At 42.7% G+C, this 17,143-nt stretch overlaps 1 protein-coding gene across 4 annotated transcripts in view; it reads right to left on the bottom strand.

Moving 5' to 3' along the window:
* Window positions 1-17,143, bottom strand: part of LOC117331939 (A disintegrin and metalloproteinase with thrombospondin motifs 9-like) — a 163,340-nt gene that overhangs the window by 29,059 nt on the left and 117,138 nt on the right. For all 4 annotated transcript variants that reach the window (XR_004533701.1, XR_004533700.1, XM_033890945.1 and 1 more), the window contains 15 exons: window positions 15,961-16,103; window positions 15,534-15,597; window positions 15,226-15,340; window positions 14,124-14,260; window positions 13,148-13,274; window positions 12,693-12,788; window positions 12,291-12,457; window positions 10,735-10,858; window positions 10,442-10,577; window positions 8,807-9,014; window positions 8,516-8,680; window positions 8,236-8,400; window positions 6,532-6,981; window positions 6,081-6,248; window positions 5,561-5,791 (listed from right to left, as the gene is read on the bottom strand). Coding sequence is in view for 2 of the 4 variants with exons in the window: in XM_033890945.1 (XP_033746836.1) it covers window positions 5,561-5,791; window positions 6,081-6,248; window positions 6,532-6,981; window positions 8,236-8,400; window positions 8,516-8,680; window positions 8,807-9,014; window positions 10,442-10,577; window positions 10,735-10,858; window positions 12,291-12,457; window positions 12,693-12,788; window positions 13,148-13,274; window positions 14,124-14,260; window positions 15,226-15,340; window positions 15,534-15,597; window positions 15,961-16,103 (2,496 nt within the window). In the remaining 2 variants the exon portion in view is untranslated. The remainder of the gene's footprint in view (window positions 1-5,560; window positions 5,792-6,080; window positions 6,249-6,531; window positions 6,982-8,235; window positions 8,401-8,515; window positions 8,681-8,806; window positions 9,015-10,441; window positions 10,578-10,734; window positions 10,859-12,290; window positions 12,458-12,692; window positions 12,789-13,147; window positions 13,275-14,123; window positions 14,261-15,225; window positions 15,341-15,533; window positions 15,598-15,960; window positions 16,104-17,143) is intronic.

Here is a 17,143-nt window from a genome sequence, read left to right as displayed (position 1 = left end):
GTGGTACACACCTGACTCCAGGGTCCCACCCTACAGTATCTGTGATACACACCTGACTCCAGGGTCCTACCCTACAGTATCTGTGGTACACACCTGACTCCAGGGTCCTACCCTACAGTATCTGTGGTACACACCTGACTCCAGGGTCCTACCCTACAGTATCTGTGGTACACACCTGACCCCAGGGTCCCACCCTACAGTATCTGTGATACACACCTGACCCCAGGGTCCTACCCTATAGTATCTGTGACACACACCTGACTCCAGGGTCCTACCCTACAGTATCTGTGGTACACACCTGACTCCAGGGTCCTACCCTACAGTATCTGTGATACACACCTGACTCCAGGGTCCTACCCTACAGTATCTGTGGTACACACCTGACTCCAGGGTCCCACCCTACAGTATCTGTGGTACACACCTGACTCCAGGGTCCTACCCTACAGTATCTGTGGTACACACCTGACTCCAGGGTCCTACCCTACAGTATCTGTGGTACACACCTGACTCCAGGGTCCTACCCTACAGTATCTGTGGTACACACCTGACTCCAGGGTCCTACCCTACAGTATCTGTGGTACACACCTGACTCCAGGGTCCTACCCTACAGTATCTGTGATACACACCTGACTCCGGGTCCTACCTTACAGTATCTGTGGTACACACCTGACTCCAGGGTCCTACCCTACAGTATCTGTGATACACACCTGACTCCAGGGTCCCACCCTACAGTATCTGTGGTACACACCTGACTCCAGGGTCCTACCCTACAGTATCTGTGGTACACACCTGACTCCAGGGTCCTACCCTACAGTATCTGTGATACACACCTGACTCCAGGGTCCCACCCTACAGTATCTGTGGTACACACCTGACTCCAGGGTCCTACCCTACAGTATCTGTGATACACACCTGACTCCAGGTCCTACCTTACAGTATCTGTGGTACACACCTGACTCCAGGGTCCTACCCTACAGTATCTGTGGTACACACCTGACTCCAGGGTGCCACCCTACAGTATCTGTGGTACACACCTGACTCCAGGGTCCTACCCTATAGTATCTGTGGTACACACCTGACTCCAGGGTCCTACCCTACAGTATCTGTGGTACACACCTGACTCCAGGGTCCTACCCTACAGTATCTGTGATACACACCTGACTCCAGGGTCCTACCCTACAGTATCTGTGGTACACACCTGACCCTACAGTATCTGTGGTACACACCTGACTCCAGGGTCCTACCCTACAGTATCTGTGATACACACCTGACTCCAGGGTCCTACCCTACAGTATCTGTGGTACACACCTGACTCCAGGGTCCTACCCTACAGTATCTGTGATACACACCTGACTCCAGGGTCCCACCCTACAGTATCTGTGGTACACACCTGACTCCAGGGTCCCACCCTACAGTATCTGTGATACACACCTGACTCCAGGGTCCTACCCTACAGTATCTGTGATACACACCTGACTCCAGGGTCCTACCCTACAGTATCTGTGGTACACACCTGACTCCAGGGTCCTACCCTACAGTATCTGTGGTACACACCTGACTCCAGGGTCCTACCCTACAGTATCTGTGATACACACCTGACTCCAGGGTCCTACCCTACAGTATCTGTGGTACACACCTGACTCCAGGGTCCTACCCTACAGTATCTGTGGTACACACCTGACTCCAGGGTCCTACCCTACAGTATCTGTGGTACACACCTGACTCCAGGGTCCTACCCTACAGTATCTGTGGTACACACCTGACTCCAGGGTCCTACCCTACAGTATCTGTGATACACACCTGACTCCAGGGTCCCACCCTACAGTATCTGTGGTACACACCTGACTCCAGGGTCCTACCCTACAGTATCTGTGATACACACCTGACTCCAGGGTCCTACCTTACAGTATCTGTGGTACACACCTGACTCCAGGGTCCTACCCTACAGTATCTGTGGTACACACCTGACTCCAGGGTCCCACCCTACAGTATCTGTGGTACACACCTGACTCCAGGGTCCTACCCTATAGTATCTGTGGTACACACCTGACTCCAGGGTCCTACCCTACAGTATCTGTGGTACACACCTGACTCCAGGGTCCTACCCTACAGTATCTGTGATACACACCTGACTCCAGGGTCCTACCCTACAGTATCTGTGGTACACACCTGACCCTACAGTATCTGTGGTACACACCTGACTCCAGGGTCCTACCCTACAGTATCTGTGATACACACCTGACTCCAGGGTCCTACCCTACAGTATCTGTGGTACACACCTGACTCCAGGGTCCTACCCTACAGTATCTGTGATACACACCTGACTCCAGGGTCCCACCCTACAGTATCTGTGGTACACACCTGACTCCAGGGTCCCACCCTACAGTATCTGTGATACACACCTGACTCCAGGGTCCTACCCTACAGTATCTGTGATACACACCTGACTCCAGGGTCCTACCCTACAGTATCTGTGGTACACACCTGACTCCAGGGTCCTACCCTACAGTATCTGTGGTACACACCTGACTCCAGGGTCCTACCCTACAGTATCTGTGATACACACCTGACTCCAGGGTCCTACCCTACAGTATCTGTGGTACACACCTGACTCCAGGGTCCTACCCTACAGTATCTGTGGTACACACCTGACTCCAGGGTCCTACCCTACAGTATCTGTGGTACACACCTGACTCCAGGGTCCTACCCTACAGTATCTGTGGTACACACCTGACTCCAGGGTCCCACCCTACAGTATCTGTGATACACACCTGACTCCAGGGTCCTACCCTACAGTATCTGTGGTACACACCTGACTCCAGGGTCCTACCCTACAGTATCTGTGGTACACACCTGACTCCAGGGTCCTACCCTACAGTATCTGTGGTACACACCTGACTCCAGGGTCCTACCCTACAGTATCTGTGGTACACACCTGACTCCAGGGTCCTACCCTACAGTATCTGTGGTACACACCTGACTCCAGGGTCCCACCCTACAGTATCTGTGGTACACACCTGACTCCAGGGTCCTACCCTACAGTATCTGTGGTACACACCTGACTCCAGGGTCCTACCCTACAGTATCTGTGGTACACACCTGACTCCAGGGTCCTACCCTACAGTATCTGTGGTACACACCTGACTCCAGGGTCCTACCCTACAGTATCTGTGGTACACACCTGACTCCAGGGTCCCACCCTACAGTATCTGTGGTACACACCTGACCCCAGGGTCCTACCCTACAGTATCTGTGGTACACACCTGACTCCAGGGTCCTACCCTACAGTATCTGTGATACACACCTGACCCCAGGGTCCTACCCTACAGTATCTGTGGTACACACCTGACTCCAGGGTCCCACCCTACAGTATCTGTGGTACACACCTGACTCCAGGGTCCTACCCTACAGTATCTGTGATACACACCTGACTCCAGGGTCCTACCCTACAGTATCTGTGATACACACCTGACTCCAGGGTCCTACCCTACAGTATCTGTGGTACACACCTGACTCCAGGGTCCTACCCTACAGTATATGTGATACACACCTGACTCCAGGGTCCTACCCTACAGTATCTGTGGTACACACCTGACTCCAGGGTCCTACCCTACAGTATCTGTGGTACACACCTGACTCCAGGGTCCTACCCTACAGTATCTGTGATACACACCTGACTCCAGGGTCCTACCCTACAGTATCTGTGGTACACACCTGACTCCAGGGTCCTACCCTACAGTATCTGTGGTACACACCTGACTCCAGGGTCCTACCCTACAGTATCTGTGGTACACACCTGACTCCAGGGTCCTACCCTACAGTATCTGTGGTACACACCTGACTCCAGGGTCCTACCCTACAGTATATGTGGTACACACCCGACTCCAGGGTCCTACCCTACAGTATCTGTGGTACACACCCGACTCCAGGGTCCTACCCTACAGTATCTGTGGTACACACCTGACTCCAGGGTCCTACCCTACAGTATCTGTGGTACACACCTGACTCCAGGGTCCTACCCTACAGTATCTGTGGTACACACCTGACTCCAGGGTCCCACCCTACAGTATCTGTGATACACACCTGACTCCAGGGTCCAACCCTATAGTATCTGTGGTACACACCTGACTCCAGGGTCCTACCCTACAGTATCTGTGGTACACACCTGACTCCAGGGTCCTACCCTACAGTATCTGTGGTACACACCTGACTCCAGGGTCCTACCCTACAGTATCTGTGGTACACACCTGACTCCAGGGTCCTACCCTACAGTATCTGTGGTACACACCTGACTCCAGGGTCCTACCCTACAGTATCTGTGGTACACACCTGACTCCAGGGTCCTACCCTACAGTATCTGTGGTACACACCTGACTCCAGGGTCCTACCCTACAGTATCTGTGGTACACACCTGACTCCATGGTCCTACCCTACAGTATCTGTGATACACACCTGACTCCAGGGTCCTACCCTACAGTATCTGTGGTACACACCTGACTCCAGGGTCCTACCCTACAGTATCTGTGGTACACACCTGACTCCAGGGTCCTACCCTACAGTATCTGTGGTACACACCTGACTCCAGGGTCCTACCCTACAGTATCTGTGGTACACACCTGACTCCAGGGTCCTACCCTACAGTATCTGTGGTACACACCTGACTCCAGGGTCCTACCCTACAGTATCTGTGGTACACACCCTGACTCCAGGGTCCTACCCTACAGTATCTGTGGTACACACCTGACTCCAGGGTCCTACCCTACAGTATCTGTGGTACACACCCGACTCCAGGGTCCTACCCTACAGTATCTGTGGTACACACCCGACTCCAGGGTCCTACCCTACAGTATCTGTGGTACACACCCGACTCCAGGGTCCTACCCTACAGTATCTGTGGTACACACCCGACTCCAGGGTCCTACCCTACAGTATCTGTGGTACACACCTGACTCCAGGGTCCTACCCTACAGTATCTGTGATACACACCTGACTCCAGGGTCCTACCCTACAGTATCTGTGGTACACACCTGACTCCAGGGTCCTACCCTACAGTATCTGTGATACACACCTGACTCCAGGGTCCTACCCTACAGTATCTGTGGTACACACCTGACTCCAGGGTCCTACCCTACAGTATCTGTGGTACACACCTGACTCCAGGGTCCTACCCTACAGTATCTGTGGTACACACCTGACTCCAGGGTCCTACCCTACAGTATCTGTGGTACACACCTGACTCCAGGGTCCTACCCTACAGTATCTGTGGTACACACCTGACTCCAGGGTCCTACCCTACAGTATCTGTGGTACACACCTGACTCCAGGGTCCTACCCTACAGTATCTGTGGTACACACCCGACTCCAGGGTCCTACCCTACAGTATCTGTGGTACACACCCGACTCCAGGGTCCTACCCTACAGTATCTGTGGTACACACCTGACTCCATGGTCCTACCCTACAGTATCTGTGATACACACCTGACTCCAGGGTCCTACCCTACAGTATCTGTGGTACACACCTGACTCCAGGGTCCTACCCTACAGTATATGTGGTACACACCTGACTCCAGGGTCCTACCCTCCATTGGGTGGTTCCCTCCACATTGTTAGAGGTTATCACTACTGTCTCATAAGTATCCTCACTGACAGTGGGACAATCTCCACCGTTACACACACGGCTGGTCTCCGGACGAAGTGCCCTGTCACACTGACCTTCGTCCACTCGACGTCGGTTGACATGGTAACAAACAACTTGGCGTGTAGTTATACCTTCTCCACAGGAAGCACTACACTGTTGGCAAAATATTAACAACACAGATATACAAAGGAACTCAAGTTTTTACAAAGGAAATCAAGTTTAAATAACATCCATTAATAACACAAATATATAAAGTAAATCAAGTTTAAATGAAAACCATAAACAACTGAGAAAAACATTAAGAACTCATGTTTTTAGATATAAACCATCAATAATGCAGATATTCAGATAAATATGGCTATCTCTATTCTCCATTATACCTTTACTGCTATGGAGAGAATGAAATTTATCTGTTATAAAATTGATAAAATTTGTGACCTACCTTTCCCCAGTTTCCAGACCTCCATATTCCACATGCAGCCCTCACACATGGCTCCCGAGAGGCTGGCTTTTCCTGGTTCCTACAGAGGTTGCTACTTTGAATGCGTCCAAATCTGTCCTCACATCTGATATAGCGAAACCTTGTTCCCTGACCACAAGTGGCTGAGCACTGTAACAACCACAACAATCAGATCAATCAGGTGAAGCTGACAAAGATTGCTTACAAGTACTAGTTATAAGTTTGGTCCCACTTTACCCAAATCTACTGCTCACCAGCCAAAGGGAGAAAACTCTTACTGGTTGGTTATCAATAAAAACTTAACACTACAACAAACATACATGAAATGTCGGATATTGGTTTTTCACCTGAAAATTCTCATGCCTAGATAAATAAAAGGTAATTATTAAACATTGTCTTAGCTATTGTGTTTATCAATTCTTTATAAACCTACCCAGGTCCAGTCACCAATCTTCCATGAGAAGTGAAGTCTGGCAGCAGTCCTTGGTGACGCCCTGGTGGTCGACAACATCTCTGTAAGTAATACTGGTACAGGGGTTGTAGTGGAAGACAAGGTTGTCGTTGGTATGGTGGTAGTTGAGGTAGTTGGCCTTGTAGTAGTTTGTGTCATTGTTTGAGTAGTGGGTGTAGTGGTTGGTAGGACAGTGGTTGAGGTAGTGGTTGGTACGGTAGTAGTTGTCGGTACGGTAGTGGTGGTAGTGGTGGTAGTGGTAGTAGTGGTAGTGGTGATAGTAGTGGTAGTTGGACAAGACCTTGGGTAACATTTTCGTGTGTCATAAGGCTTGGACGTAGGGTCACATAGTTCCTCTGGCAGTATTTCTCCATGGTAATGACGGCAGTCGATACGACGCTTTGAAACCCCATGTCCACATGTAACGGAACACTGAAAATGTTGCAAATAATTACATCATCTGCTTTAAATAAGGTACTATATCATACTGTACTGGTTCATACAGTACTATATCATACTGTACTGGTTCATTCAGTACTATATCATACTGTACTGGTTCATACAGTACTATATCATACTGTACTGGTTCATATATAGGGTACTATATCATACTGTACTGGTTCATACAGTACTAATCATACTGTACTGGTTCATACAGTACTAATCATACTGTACTGGTTCAAGAGGTATTTTATCATATTGTACTTGTTCATATGGTACTACATGTATATCATACTGTACTGGTTCAGTCAGCATTATTCAATATAAGGTATTAATCATGCCATTGTTATGCCAAAGTGAGTGTGTAACTGCTATACTAATCATACAGATATTTAATCAGTAAATAAAATCAACTGATGTTGGGAAATAAATCTATATCAACTATTAAGTAACCTCTATATAAAGTGATGTTTAGTTATAATAGTAGTTTTGTGAGCCTACGACTTTTTGTAGACATTCCGACCCACTCCAGTATCTAAACATCTCCAGACAGTGTAATGGTCCTATCAGGGTCACGGGTGGCTGGGTCGGTTTGTGGAGTGTGAAACGTGTCTGTATTCGGATCACTTATCATTACAGCTCAATATTCACAAATCCTGTAAGTGTGATATATATCATTGGCCAACACCAGTGGTAACGTACAATAGGAGAGCTAGATGTTATCAGCCGTGCACATTGTCAGCACACTTTCCGGCCCTAACAACGGAAGAGGAATGTGTGAAATGGGACTTATATAAAACCAGCTTGATGGATTTATTGACAGTTTAATCAACTGATCACTTTTAACCGTGACCAAGTGGCATTTTTCTGTACAATCTCATCTATTTATCAGTTTCTCATTGACTTACGACCAATAAATAGTCATTATCAAATTTTACAAAATGTCAAACTGACATCTGCAGCAAAATACTGGAAAATCAGGTACAGCTTGGTATATCTAAGTAGAGGTACTGATGTATGTGAGAACGTCTCTCTCCGTGTCACCTACGTACAACTCTTGGTACTGGTAAAAGCATAAACCTACAATAATTGCTTTTTACCTCAAATAAAAACAGGTTTACATGTGAACACATGTAAAGATAAACAATAAAATAAACAAAAAATTCTTTTATCTGGAATAGAAATTAAATTGCAAGTTCTCCTCATAGAGAAATGTTAATGACAACATATAAGTAGAGGACTTACATCTCCCCATCTTCGCTCCCTCCACTCAGGACACCGCTGTCGGTTACAAAGTTCACTGCTGACTGGTTTACGCTCATTCTGACAGTACATGTCATCGACCTTCCTGTCACCATGGAAACAGTAGACTTTGCGATGTCTGGTTCCGGAGCCGCAGGTATGAGAACACTGAAAAAGATTTATAATTAAGGTGAAGGGATACATATGTAAAGCATATGAGCAGAGAGGCAGGTACAATAGTAGGGGGGAACACAGGTATATCAACACAGAGGGAGCCACCTACCCCTGTCCACAAAAATGTGCGCCAGTCAGGGCAGGGGTCCTCATTACACGAGCGAGTAATGATGCGCTCCTCCGAGTGACACTCCGTCTCCGGTAGCTCGTTTCGACTGATATCTGTACAGGTTGCTCTTCTCTGTTGTACCCCTCCGTCACACGTCTGTGTACACTGTATAAAAAGGGAGGTAAGTCAGATAAGTTCCCGCCGTCAGTTTACACAGTGAACAATTGTTAATTTTGCTTGTGAAAATCAACCCAGAAGGATATTATAAACATAGAAAGAACTAGTTTTTACCTCGGACCAGCTAGCATACTGCCAGTGTGTGGGTAGACATTTCCCTGTACAGGACACAACATCTCCAGGGCGGGGGCCGAGATGGTCACATTCCCGATCAGGTAAATCCTCCTCAACCCCTAAGATATTCCGCTTGACACAGGCCACATGCTGGACAGCAACACCCTCCCCACACCGGGTGGAGCACTCCTCTTCTTCTATATGCCATCTACAGTGTACAGAGACAGTGGTCAAGTAGTGAGTATGAGGGGTCCCTTTACAGTGGTCAAGTAGTGAGTATGAGGGGTCTCTTTACAGTGGTCAAGGAAAGAATATGGGGGTCTCTTTACAGTGGTCAAGGAGTGAGTATGTGGTTCTCTTTACAGTGGTCAAGGAGTTAGTATGAAGGGTATCTTTAGAGTGGTCAAGGAGTTAGAATGAAGTTCTCTTTACAGTGGTCAAGGAGTGAATATGGAGTTCTCTTTACAGTGGTCAAGGAGTTATTATGAGGGGTCTCGATCTTTACAGTGGTCAAGGAGTGAGTCTGGAGTTCTCTTTACAGTGGTCAAGGAGTTATTATGAGGGGTCTCGATCTTTACAGTGGTCAAGGAGTGAGTCTGGGGATCTATTTACTTTGGTCAAGCAGTGAGTGCAGGGGCCTGCTTAGAATACGATATGTTCTACAATGGTTAATACAAAAGGGAGCACTTGGATTTCTTTATAAATATATTGTGACTTTTCTTCTAATACAACGAAAAAAACTTGTAGGTATTTGTAATATGTGTGTCTAATTAACACCAAAGAAAAAGAAATAAATATACCCGTCACATCAGATAAAATGACATAATATACCTGTCACATCCGATAAAATGACATAATATACCCGTCACATCAGATAAAATGACATAATATACCCGTCACATCAGATAAAATGACATAATATTCCTGTCACATCAGATAAAATGACATAATATACCCGTCACATCAGATAAAATGACATAATATACCTGTCACATCCGATAAAATGACATAATATACCCGTCACATCAGATAAAATGACATAATATACCCGTCACATCAGATAAAATGACATAATATACCCGTCACATCAGATAAAATGACATAATATTCCTGTCACATCAGATAAAATGACATAATATACCCGTCACATCAGAGAAAATGACATAATATACCTGTCACATCAGACAAAATGACATAATATACCGGTCACATCAGATAAAATGACATAATATACCTGTCACATCAGATAAAATGACATAATATACCCGTCACATCAGATAAAATGACATAATATACCTGTCACATCAGATAAAATGACATAATATACCCGTCACATCAGATAAAATGACATTACCTGTCACATCAGATAAAATGACATAATATACCCGTCACATCAGATAAAATGACATAATATACCTGTCACATCAGATAAAATGACATAATATACCCGTCACATCAGATAAAATGACATAATATACCCGTCACATCAGATAAAATGATATAATATACCCGTCACATCAGATAAAATGACATAATATACCCGTCACATCAGATAAAATGACATAATATACCTGTCACATCAGACAAAATGACATAATATACCCGTCACATCAGATTTACCTGGTGATATCTTACCTCAGGTTGCAGTTCATGTTGCAGACCTGTTTGAGCCGGGAAGGTCTGGGGATGCGAAGTCGTTCACACTTACGGTCGGAAACAATGGTACGTTCACGATCATCACTCACACAAACCACCTCACGAGTCTGCTCCCCTGTGTAACAAGTGTCATACATTATAGTCACAACCCTCCAACCACTATAGTAATAGAATTTACATACCATGTTAGACCAGTTAGTTCAATAGGCTCCTGTTTGAATGAGTACACACAGTTAACTTTTGACTATATTATTATATTGACCCAGGCTTACCTTCACAAAGTCTGCTACATTTCGACCAATCACCATGATGCTGGCTCCACACAAAGTGAGTTTCTATGGAAACCATGTAGGAGTACTCTAAGTTGGGTGGGTAGTGCTTTCCAACGGATAAAACCTGTACAGGTCACAAAAGTCACATGGTTATAAGGGTCATCAAATAACCTATAGAGGTCACAAAGGTCACAAAAGTCACATGGTTATAAGGGTCATCAAATAACCTATGGAGGTCACAAAGGTCACAAAAGTCACATGGTTATAAGGGTCATCAAATCACCTATGGAGGTCACAAAGGTCACAAAAGTCACTTGGTTATAAGGGTCATCAAATCACCTATGGAGGTCACAAAGGTCACATAGTCATAAAAGTCATCGAAAAACCTATGGGCCATAAAGGTTGCAGTAATAAGGTCATTTAAGAACCTATGGGGGCGATACAGGTCACATAGTCATTAAGGTCTTCAAAGAACCCGTAGAGGTCACAAAGGTCACATATATATAAAGGTCATCAAAGAAACTATGAAGATTACAAAGGTCACATAGTTTTAAATGTCATCAAATTGAAAAGATGTCATAATCATTGAAATAGTAGGAAATTAAATCAGTGTTTTACTCAATCATTGTCCATTTTGTTGCATCCGATTTTATTTGTTTGTTTATAATTATTATTTTATTGATAGTTCAGGTATGGCCCGACACCATATGAAGAGTTTGCGCTGTATACCTTGAACATTCAAAATTGATACATTAAACTTCAATCAACAGTACAGAAAGTAACATGTAGGCTTTGGTATGAAGTCCTCTGACAGATTTAAGATTGCCATCACTTCTGAAGACGATACTTGACATTCCCAATAGGTCTATATGACAACTCAATGACAGAATCAATGATTTAAAAACTTTGTTGTGTATAAATCTAATGATACCTGTGACCCTAAGTCAACACAGTAATCTGTCAATCATGTACAGGTAACACCACCTGGTGGCAACCCCTGACCTTTCCCTGTGTACAGCAGTCTCATAAATTACAATGAAACATAAACCTGAACATGTTGGATCAGGTTAAATCTTTTTTACTACATTATACATAGCTGTTGTTAGCTTGGTGTTACCACGACAACTAAATCTGAATTCTACCTATTTTCTCTGTTACTTTACACAACAATATGCACATACATGTAATATACCAGATAATGATACTGTGAAACTAAATTACTTATGTTTTTGTTAACATTATCATTTTGATGATAACTAATCAACAATGTTAGAGGATTAAGCTGACAAAAACTGATAACACACCTTTGATGATGTCAAAAATACATTTACAACATACATACATTCTATTGTTGCCTTACATATCAGAAATCTACAACATATCTTTTCCTTTGTCAATTCCACTACAAAACTAAGCTTAATTTAAATATGGTCATCTTATTTGAAAATATTCAACCAAAATTATTTAACATAACTTTGAGGATATCAATTGTCCTGAAACTATTTCAATATATGTAGATATCCTATCCGGACTTTGAGAGATATATGTTGACTGACCATGAGTGTGATGTTTTCTCCAATAGGACCAGTGGAGTTGATCTGTTCTGTGACCGTGTCCGATCCACTGTAGTCTATGTTAGCACTCTTCACCTTTATCTTCCTACGAGCTGTGTTCACCACAAAGTCACCATTCAGGATAAAGTGACCCGTTGAGTTCCGAAGAGCTGTGTAAAATATTCTTTTATTTAAAGCAACCAAGTATACAAGTTTCATTTGTACAGGCCATATATAGGAGTTGTCTCCCCTTACCCTTCAGAGCCTCATTGCTCCCTATCAATACGGATTGTAACATTAGAATCAATTAAACAAATAGTGGATGATATCGTGTTACATTACCCATGAGCTGAAACTCAGGTCAGAGGACATTGTCTAGTATTTTATAGTTATTAAAATGTTCACCTAGATAATTTCCGTCCTCCTTCAGGTTCCTAAAGCCATGCTGCTGAATGACGATATTCTTAGCTCCGGACGGTATATCTGCCACAAAGTTGTAACCTGGAACACAGTGGTACAGGGAGTCAGACTACCTGATTATTAGTTGGGAGTTAGTACTACAAGTTACAGCCTAATAAAGTGGCCTAGACTAGGTCAAATGTCTGCCATCAATGTCCCCAGCACACCTCCATTATAATCAGGGTCTGGTAGCTGTCACAGTTTTCAGGATGACGGGGTAAATGACCACCCGTTGTCGGTATTTATTACAGTAATTAGTGATAGTAATAACTGGTCTCTGATAAAGCCTTCCTAAATATTGTGTCTTAATGCCACAATATGGTACAAGATATGGTAAAACGAGGCAAATTTCACCAAGAATTTTGTTAAGGTCCATTTAATTGAAAGAAATCTCAACACACCATATTTGGGGATGCGCTTGAACTGGTTCACAATTTCCTCAAAAATACAGGAAGTGTTGTCTCCACCACAAATTCCACATCGGTCCACCTTCATACGCGACCCAAGACGATTATCACAGCCAGCACTCTGTAACCAAGGTCAAGGTCATCATTGTTAGTCACGGATATAATCAATATCTGACAGCATAATATTGTACACACTATTGTAGAAGACATTGAAAATGACAACAACAAAAAATCCTAACCAAAAATAAACAATAATGCACAACTTATGGCAAAACAAATGGCTCGTCTTCCTTCCCTTTTGAAAAAGGCATAAATTTGGTATCAAGCTATTTTTATTCCCATATTCACTGAACAAAAAAAAAGGAGAAAAAAAGAATATTTTCATTTTCCAAAATATCACTGCATCATTGTAGTCACTGAGTGATTACATCTTCAGTTCTGTGGAGTGGTAGGCAGAATGACACGCACCACTGACAAGTCTCTCTGATATTATTGATTTTCTGTCCAAAGTTCAAGGACAAAGGCAATGAATCTGATTGCCCTTTTGATTAGTATGGCCTCAATCTCATTTCAGGCTCTAGAAGGTCAATAAAATGCTAAAAAAGGCTAAAAATTCCCCACTGTACCCCTCCAGTATCACAAACAGGATCTAAAACTCATAAGATATCTAATTAACTACTTTATCAAGAAAAAGAGCAATGAGACATTTTTTCTTCCTTCTTTATTTCCGTTTCCCTCCATCCTCCCTATTTTCCAATCACTTTTATAAGCAGTCCCTGTATCATTTACATGAGTGAGCCATTGTATAACCGCGCCATCAACTAATCAAGACATGGTGAGCAATCAAAGAAATGAGCTTCAGTCAGATTTCTGATACAAACCCTATACAAAATTGTCTAATGATATATTTTCCAAAATCCAGTCCAGAAAGCAACTTTGTGTTACCATTGGTTGTGTATGTGATGCTTACCTTACATTTCCCATTGACACAGATGTCATGTGTCTTTGGTCCACACTTGGTGCCATCTAAAACCTTGTCTGCCAGGAGATAGTAGGCGCTGCTTCCTGATGGTCGACAGTACAGTTTACAGGCATCCTTCAGACGAACTACCAACAAAACACATTGATATAGACGAACTACCGACAAACACATTGATATAGACGAACTACCAACAAAACATATTGATATAGACGAACTAGCAACAAAACACATTGATATAGACGAACTACCAACAAACACATTGATATAGACGAACTACCAACAAAACACATTGATATAGACGAACTACCAACAAAACACATTGATATAGACGAACTACCAACAAAACACATTGATATAGACGAACTACCAACAAAACACATTGATATAGACGAACTACCAACAAAACACATTGATATAGACGAACTACCAACAAAACACATTGATATAGACGAACTACCAACAAAACACATTGATATAGACAAACAACCAACAAACACATTGATATAGACGAACTACCAACAAAACACATTGATATAGACGAACTACCAACAAAACACATTGATATAGACGAACTACCAACAAAACACATTGATATAGACGAACTACCAACAAAACAAAACACATTGATATAGACAAACTTCCAACAAAACAAAACACATTGATATATACAAACTACACGTTGGGTATCTGGTTATATATGGCATACTATTGTATTTCTAATTAGATTTTTATAATTATTTCAAACACCATTTTAGAATGAAATAAGTGAATATTTTGTGAATATCTCATATATTCAAGTATTTTGACATAGGAATGTTGATATTTGATTGGGGGAGAGGGGTTTGCAAATTAGAAATCTTATCATATTTACCAGATGAAAGGAGGAAGATTTTATTCAAGTTACTGTTAAGGTTGTTATTTTGGAGGGGTTCTGATTTTCCTTATTTTTGAAGATAAAATAAAAATTGTCAAGAGATATCTTAAAAATTGAAATAGTTGTGTCCATTCATTATATCCATGCTGGTAAAATACATTCAATGAATATCATAAATCATAGCCCTTTCCTCGTCTCATCCTCATATGTACTTACTTCCCGCATATTTGGGAACCCAGCGGACATTGGATGGAAGGCCACGGTGTTTGTGAGTATTATCAAATCGGGAGCATTGGATATCCCTGAAGTCTGGAGTGTCCTGTTCACATGGCTACAACAGAGGGGGCAAAGGTCAAAATAGAAGGTATAATCGACTTTGTATTGAGATCTTACCTCAGTTCCACACAACCTGTAACAGATTTAACCTTGGTATTATAGACCTCTAACTAACCTTACCTCAAAACAACATATGATCTCTATCATATCTTACCTGAATACCACACAACCTCTAACATATATCTTACCTTGGTATTACATGACCTGTAGCGGACCCTCCTTCCTGTGCAGTATTTGCCTCCATGGGCTGGGCTGTTAGGGAAATAAAATATCTGTGTCTTTATTCAGTACTTCACTCAATTGGTAAAAAAGACATTTTGTTTGTAGATGGGTAGATGGTATGAACTTTCTGTGAGGTAGGCTGAAACAGTGACCTATTTCACTGGAATTTAAATGACCTGCTTCATATTGGAGTATAACTGTGACCTATTTTTACTGGGAATATATAAATGACCTACTTTTACTGGGGTATATGACCTATTTTTACTGGAATATATAAATTACCTACTTTTACTGAGATATATGAATGACCTATTTTTACTGGGATATAAATTACTGTAATAGTACTGATATCCATGACCTACTTACACTGGGTTGTTACAATGCTGTACTTACACTGGGTTGTTACACTGCCGGATGCCTTTCTTGACGCCACCTGCACATGTCCTTGAGCACTCTCCATAATCTTCCCAGCGTCCCCAGCCTCCATTGATCGTCACTAGGGGACGCTCAGCTCGACACACACCATGTCTACACCACTAAAATATGTAGGATATATTGGTCTTAACAATCGCTGCTATTAATTTTTTTCTTTTTTTCTTTTCATATACGTTGTTTATAAAGCTGTATATATATTAAGCCATGATTATTTTTATTACTATATCCGTGAAATTTAAAAGAAAATGTTCAATAGAAAGATTTCTCCTCCTGAAAACAATTAAGAGATTACACTCCAAAATATACATTTGACCTATTAAGTTTTTTTTACAATTTGTATATGCAACATAAAGGACATGATGAAGAGGATTTTACTGAGGCACACAGAACTTGGTAAGGGTATAACCTTGTATTGATGGTGACAGTGAATTGTATCTTGGAAATAAACCCTTGACCCCCTATTGGTATTTCTTATTAAAACAATGTAAATCTCGCTAAATCATCAACAGTATTAAGTGATATGGGGGTGAGAAGACAAACAGATAGAGACCTAACACAACAATAGTTCCCAATGTAGAGCCGATAAACCGGGATAAGATAGGGGACAACAATGTTTGGTATTTACACCCCGGAGACCCACACGTCCAACAGGTCCCACAAGTGACCACCAGACTTACTGACCCTTCTGATGACCACAAACCTTCACAAGAGATGACCAGACCAAGACAAGATGTTTATCCCATTTTCTCTATGGCGCCCAAAGTTCCCCAAACACCCTGACTCAAAGCATAGACACATCTTTTATTTATTGAAATCCCAGCCTTGATTTATGAATGTTCGATGCTAAATAGGTTAAAATTATTTTACTCATTTATAAGGAGTAGACTTCTTTTTCTTTTTTTTTAATCTAACCACCCTTTAATGGGCTCATCTGTTGCCAGGAAGTCCATAATCTCCTCGGGTCTACAATGTTCAATACCAAGTCCAAAGGATGATCAATAAAATTCAAATTTAGCCAATATTTCTTCAGGTCTTTGATCTCAAATAGCCAAAACTGAAACATTTACAAAAACCATGCAAGGTGAGTGATTTTTTTGGCATTTTAAATATATTTCCATCCAATTTAAGCTTCATTCTGAAT

Source organism: Pecten maximus, chromosome 7 (assembly GCF_902652985.1).
Source record: "Pecten maximus chromosome 7, xPecMax1.1, whole genome shotgun sequence".
Taxonomy (NCBI): domain Eukaryota; kingdom Metazoa; phylum Mollusca; class Bivalvia; order Pectinida; family Pectinidae; genus Pecten; species Pecten maximus.
The sequence above is the reverse complement of the archived record's forward strand: the minus strand, read 5'-3'. Positions and strand labels throughout refer to the sequence as shown.